This window comes from Leguminivora glycinivorella, chromosome 14 (assembly GCF_023078275.1).
Source record: "Leguminivora glycinivorella isolate SPB_JAAS2020 chromosome 14, LegGlyc_1.1, whole genome shotgun sequence".
Taxonomy (NCBI): domain Eukaryota; kingdom Metazoa; phylum Arthropoda; class Insecta; order Lepidoptera; family Tortricidae; genus Leguminivora; species Leguminivora glycinivorella.
Window position 1 is genome coordinate 18,928,464 of NC_062984.1, and position 7,352 is coordinate 18,935,815.

Here is a 7,352-nt window from a genome sequence, read left to right on the forward strand (position 1 = left end):
CCTACCCCTTCATGGGATACAGGCGCGATTGTATGTATGTATGTATGTACATTAGTCTGTATTCTGTATCCCATCAAGTTTCAGTGCCAATACCATCTTTTTTGTCTGTTGATTCCGTGTGGACCGCAAGGAGTGGATATTTTGAATTATTTTGCCACTATTATTTAATTGTCCTTTAATGAAATAATGATTTGGGCAATAATTATTGCCTAGTAGTTTTCTGGAAATTCAACAATTTAGCAATCATTGAACCAGACCAAAGGGATTTTTCACGTATTTGTTCACAGTGCATTTTCGCCGGTCAACGTCCATCATCAATAACTTACAAACGCAAAAAGTTAGATCAACCAAATTTCTAATATAGAGTTATCAACGTATTAAAATTAAGATGTGATTATCAGTTTTTTAAAATTTTTAAATATATTTTTTTTATTCGTCGCTAAACGCGTGCCAATACTATGTCAACTATGCTTTATTTGTTATACAAGGGGGCAAAGTTGTATTTTAACGCCGAGTGTGGAATTGAAAAACGTCAAAATAGGACGACGTACAAAAAAAATAGATTTTTTTTTCGGTTTTCGTAATAGACCTCGCTACGCTCGTCGTCCTAAGGGATGAAATTATGATATCTTTGGATTTTTTTATTTTATTTTAGTTGTACTGTCACTATGTACTTTTCTGTGTAAGAAAAATATATTATTTCTGACTTTCTGGCAAAGGAATTTCAAAGTGGCTATATAAAGCAAATTTTCCCAACTTTGGCAACTTGTATCTTAAAAAATGCTAATCCGATTTCGATGCGGTCTTTAGTTTTCAATATGAATTTATCTGTCTTTGATTTAGAATAACTCATATATCGACATTGTACATTTTGTCTGTCATTCTTTGAAGTTAATATTCAGTGCGAGACGTAAATTTATTTTTTTGTCTTTTTTCTTACTTTTTTTATAATATTATTTTTTTTATTTTTTTTAAATTACATAAAGCAATACCTTTCATTTGAGATACGTTTTGTCAAAATCGGATGATACAATAAAAAGATATAATTTTTTCATTTTCATAAAACACCTCGCTACGCTCGGTTTCCCAAGAGATGAAATATTGATATCCTCGGAAAAAATCGTTTACTATGATGTCTACTATCACCATGCAAAGCGGCTTGCTTCCATCCAAAAGTGCAGCTTTTGGCCAAAAATTCTCCATAACAAGTATGACTATATGGAATTATGGATCCCTGATGCTAATGCTAATGCTAATCTGCTACTGAAATTACTGAATGAAAGGAAGGTCAAAGACCCTACGCCTTTCGAGACCGTCTCAGGATACGAACGGCGTCCAAAATTCTAATGGCCGCTGTACACATGTGGCCAACGGTTCCACCAACCCTTGGTGGCCAAGATAAGAGCCGCTGTTTACACATTGGCGAACCAATCACATGGCATTGGCTCTTCATGAAAGATGGACGTGGGATGAAAAAGGCTAGGAAATTCTAAGTCATTAACGTTGTCAGCAAAATTTGATTAAAAAATAATAACCCCGTAGTAAAATTATTTGACTTATTAACAATTTTTTGAATATTCAGATAAGCACATTTATCTTTTTTAGGCAATACATTAAACATTTGCAAGGTTATTCTATTTCCTAAAATAACACCATTATTGGCATAGATAAACTTATTATTTTCGTAAATATTTCACTACTGTCCTCTCTGACGGCTGACGACAAACTGAATGAAGCGTTGAAGCGCCAACGTGTAAACGCAGTTGGCCATTGACGCCAATTGGCCGCGGTACACGTATTGCCAACGGTTCCACCAACCCCCTTTGCCAAGCGTGTAGAGGGCTACTTGGCCGTAAGTTGGCGCTTGCGCTTGCCGGCCAACCGATTGGTGTCGGTTTTTTGTCCACACATCAAAGGATCTTGGCGCCAATGGCCAACTGCGTTTACACGTTGGCGCTTCATTCAGTTGGTCGTCAGCCGTCAGAGAGGACAGTAGTGAAATATTTACGAAAATAATAAGTTTATCTATGCCAATAATAGTGTAGATTTTAGGAAATAAAATAACCTTGCAAATGTTTAATGTATTTCCTAAAAAAGATAATGTTCTTATCAGAATATTCAAAAAATTGTTAATATTTCAAATAATTTACTTTTACCACGGGGTTATTATTTTTTAATCAAATTTTTCTGACAACGTCTATGACCTAGAATTTCCTAGACTTTTCCATTCCACGTCCATCTTTCATGAAGAGCCAATGACAAGTGATTGGTTCGCCTGCAATGTGTAAACAGCGGCTCTTATCTTGGCCAAGGGGTTTCACAAAGGGCTGGTGGAACCCGTGGAACCGTTGGCCATATGTGTACAGCGTTCATTTGATGTGTGGACAAAAAACCGACACCAATCGGTTGGCCAGCCAGCGCAAGCGCCAACTGGCAACATACGGCCAAGTAGCCCTCTACACGCTTGGCCAAGGGGGTTGGTGGAACCGTTGGCCATATGTGTACAGCGGCCATAAGTTTATGAAATGTTTATTTTCACATTTAGGTAGGTAATAATTTCCAAAAATTAAAAAAATAATAAAATTCAAAATCAGTAAAATCAGAGATGGAAATGGAAGGTTTCCTATGAAATTTGACATATTTTGGAATAGGTGTCATTGTAGTGTGGAGACTGTGGAGATTTATGACGTAACGTGTCATATCATAAATGATGCATATGTCATAGAAATCGGAACGTGGATCCACGTTCGTAGGTATTGAATTCTAAATTAAATTAGAGTATACGGCATATGAGAAGTTAATTAATCGAAAGTACAGACATTTTACCTTGCTTTTTTATGACATGAAACGTGTATATAACAAAATAAAAGCATCATAAACCTCATAAACATAAGTACTCTATTTACTCTATGCTTCCGAGTAAAATATCATTTTACTCAATTGACAGTCTTTCATAATTGTTATCATAACTTACCTGTTATAATTACGCAATTTACACATAGATTTTATATTGATACCATTTCCAAAATAGTCAAAATACTATGTATTTAGTATTTTAAAATATTATCAGAGCCTTCAATTTGCAAAGGTCTATGAATATTTCAAGCATTTGGCCATAAAAAGTTGTCTATTTGATAATGTCCTTGATTTGCCTCAACTTCACCTTACACTAGAGGTACGGAAAGTATGGAGTTCGACTATTTTTTACTATTTAATAAGTTGGTATGAAACCCGTATAGGTGTACGTGATTTAATTAACACACTAGTTGTTTTTTTTGTTCAAACATTCCATTCCTGGAGTAGCTTTGGTAATATTTATGTGTAGTGTTAACTTTACTGTAATTAAAATTAATTACATAGATGTAGATGTCTTTTATCTACATCCACGTAACTTATGTAAGACCATCACTAGAACAAGCCATCACGGTTGGTAGGTGAAACAGCAGGTAGAGTTTGACCTCAGTACTTAGTAGTCTCAGTACCAAAGAGTATTGAATCACTACGTTTTGTACAAGTTGTTGTTTAACATTCGAGAAGAATATTATTTCAGATTTTTCATTATTGTTTTACCTCATCCTGCTGTTGCTGTTACAAATGTTATTTTTAATGTGAATTCCAAATAACGTAACCAACATAAGCACATAATTAATGAAAATATTTTCCTGAAGCGACCAAGTTCTGAAACAAACACAAGCAGAAACGTCTGCTAACGATTCTAAACATTTTTATATTAAAGGAAAAAATGGAAAAATTTCAAGTCCCGCCGGAAGCGTAAATTTTTCCATTTTTTCCTTTAATATAAAAACTTAAAAGTGACGAAATTATATGGTATTACATACGATTAAGTATGTATTAAATCTATAACGTCAATAAAATTCTAGCTATAATGATATTTATTTTATTATTCAAGATCACTATGATTGTAAAGGTATTATTGCGTTGACGCGCCCGTATAATCCGTGACACGAAAGTTTTTACACTTATCGTTCGATAAGCACTTACGATCCCTTATCAAGGCACTAAGGAAAAAATGGAAAAATTTCAAGTCCCGCCGGAAGCGTAAATTTTTCCATTTTTTCCTTTAATATAAAAACTTAAAAGTGACTAAATTATATGGTATTACATACGATTAAGTATGTATTAAATCTATAACGTCAATAAAATTCTAGCTAATACTTAATGATATTTATTTTATTATTCAAGATCACTATGATTGTAAAGGTATTATTGCGTTGACGCGCCCGTATAATCCGTGACACGAAAGTTTTTACACTTATCGTTCGATAAGCACTTACGATCCCTTATCAAGGCACTATCAGCATCAGTGGTATGTGAAAATTCCTTTGCGTTCCTAGCCATATATGGTCACGAAAATTGAGCTAGTCAGCCATTGGTGGATAATAAATGGTGTTGATAGTGTTAATTCTGATAAGAAACGTTTTATATAGTTAAACTCTCGCCGGGCAGCCTCATTTTGCGCGGTGCTTCGCAGGCAACGGTCGTACTTTACTTTATTTATTAAATTAAAAGTAAGTGTGATACATTTTTATAACTATATAATTTAATCTCAAAACGTTGTTTTGAAACAAGTTTCAAAGTTTTGTTGTGGATTAAGTGCATTTAAATTAGTTTTTTATATAAAGTTATGTGATGTATTGATTGCGGTTACATAACGTGGTAACTAACGTGTGATGTGATATCGTCAGGATTTAAGTTTTTTCATCATTAAAATAATTCTTTTTAACCAGATATTTATAATTTGAAACTGGCGCTAAAGTAATTTATTTTTGATTTCATGTATATTGTACTTTCATATTATTTGTATTAAATTGTAGATTATTTATGTTTGAACTAGACTGAAAGTCAACATTTTAGTCTCAGGTTATTCGAACTCTCACTTTTTTAGAGCGCAAAACTAACTCGTCAGAAAGTACAAAAACGGATGCCTTTCATCCAGTACCTAGTACTATTTACAAACTGCTAACGCTTGGTAATTTTTAGTTGAATTGACAATTTCAGCTTGCAAAACGGTGTTGGCACTGATGGCACTAATAGACTGTTATATTACTTTCGTCTTCGCATTTGTTACAACTATTTTTGCATTTGTGCGCTAACTTTAAACAATATTTAAATTTTACTGGATCTCAGTTCAACGTTAAATCATTTTACGATATCAGATAACCGTTACACTGCAAGACACTGATCCACCACCTTTTGGTATCTTATCTCATCGAGCGCGTGATTCTGAAGTAACATTTTCCAAGAGATAGCGATACGTGCCTGATAATTATTTTATTACGAGTAGATATGCATATCTTGAGATCACTAATAAAAAAATAAATTGTTGAGTAATCAATATTTTTTTTAATTAAGCTTTTTTCCTCTTATTATAGACTAGTTCAAAATGTGCGACGAGGAAGTTGCTGCGTTGGTAGTGGACAATGGGTCCGGCATGTGCAAGGCCGGTTTCGCCGGTGACGACGCGCCGCGCGCCGTGTTCCCGTCCATCGTGGGCAGGCCGCGCCACCAGGGCGTCATGGTCGGCATGGGACAGAAGGACTCGTACGTCGGCGACGAGGCCCAGAGCAAGAGAGGCATCCTCACCCTGAAATACCCCATCGAGCACGGCATCGTCACTAACTGGGACGATATGGAGAAGATCTGGCACCACACCTTCTACAATGAGCTGCGTGTGGCGCCCGAGGAGCACCCCGTGCTGCTCACGGAGGCTCCCCTCAACCCCAAGGCCAACAGGTACGTGTCTCAATACTCTCACTGGCGTCAGAGTGCTTTTCGCTAATTCGTCTTTATTATCATCGGCTGGTAATGCCGTCTGGTCGCTATGCTAACGAATGATCGTTTTCTTTTCCAGAGAAAAGATGACCCAGATCATGTTCGAGACCTTCAACACACCCGCCATGTACGTCGCCATCCAGGCCGTGCTCTCGCTGTACGCGTCCGGTCGTACCACCGGTATCGTGCTGGACTCCGGTGACGGCGTCTCCCACACCGTGCCCATCTACGAAGGCTACGCGCTGCCCCACGCCATCCTGCGTCTGGACTTGGCCGGTCGCGACCTCACAGACTACCTGATGAAGATCCTCACGGAGCGCGGCTACTCCTTCACCACCACCGCCGAGCGAGAAATCGTGCGCGACATCAAGGAGAAGCTCTGCTACGTCGCCCTCGACTTCGAGCAGGAGATGGCCACCGCCGCCTCCAGCAGCTCGCTCGAGAAGTCGTACGAACTTCCCGACGGCCAGGTCATCACCATCGGCAACGAGCGATTCCGTTGCCCCGAGGCTCTCTTCCAGCCCTCGTTCCTGGGTATGGAAGCTAACGGCATCCATGAAACAACCTATAACTCTATCATGAAGTGTGACGTCGACATCCGTAAGGACCTGTACGCCAACACCGTGCTATCCGGCGGCACCACCATGTACCCCGGCATCGCCGACCGCATGCAGAAGGAGATCACCGCGCTGGCTCCTTCCACGATGAAGATCAAGATCATCGCGCCCCCGGAGAGGAAGTACTCTGTATGGATCGGTGGATCCATCCTCGCCTCCCTCTCGACCTTCCAGCAGATGTGGATCTCCAAACAGGAGTACGACGAGTCCGGCCCCTCCATTGTCCACAGGAAGTGCTTCTAAGCGCCATAGTAAGACTGTTCCTAAGTTATGATGCCCTACACCGAGACCCAGAACGGGAGGCTCAAATTACGCTTGTGATCTTTATTTAAGTACAGTATTTAAATAGGATGTAAGGTATCGTAATATGCATATTACGTAAACTCAGCGAAGTGTGTTCGCTCGTTTTTGACAAAGATTTTTATTTATTGTTACGTGACTAACCCAAGTCTTTTGTAATAAAAGATAATTTATATACCGGTATAAACAAGCATTTTTCTTTACTTCCATTAATGGCGCCAATATTTCTTGAACATTATACTATATGTAACTGTAATATGACTCAGGGTATAAGTATGTTAATGATGAGTCACTAAATGTATATGACGATGTCGGAGGCTATCTGTTTAGTACCCATATACTGAGAAACTTAACCGGTATCGTTACAAAAACTTAAAATAAACTACGAGCTAAAAGAAAGTAGACCACTCGAGATAACGTGTCAATAACTTCTATTGCGTACGGAGTGGATGCGCTCGATAGGTAGATCCTCTTAACGTGGCGGTTTTAAAAGTCAAATTAGTCTTCTAGGTACTTCCTTATTAGTTAAAAATTCGAACATAAATTAACAATATTAAACTTTTACATTCAGCTTATTTGGTGGAATACAGTTATACTTAGTTATTGACCCCGCCCTTAGTCAACTTGGGTGATTTCGATATG

At 38.1% G+C, this 7,352-nt stretch overlaps 1 protein-coding gene across 1 annotated transcript; it reads left to right on the forward strand.

Annotated features, from left to right (window-relative positions):
• The first annotated feature begins 4,381 nt into the window (after positions 1-4,381).
• Positions 4,382-6,897, forward strand: LOC125233621 (actin, cytoplasmic A3a). Its single transcript, XM_048139683.1, has 3 exons — positions 4,382-4,529; positions 5,394-5,754; positions 5,873-6,897. The coding sequence occupies exons 2-3, from the start codon at positions 5,405-5,407 to the stop codon at positions 6,651-6,653; spliced, it is 1,131 nt and encodes a 376-aa protein (XP_047995640.1). The 5' UTR covers positions 4,382-4,529; positions 5,394-5,404; the 3' UTR covers positions 6,654-6,897.
• Positions 6,898-7,352: the final 455 nt, after the last annotated feature.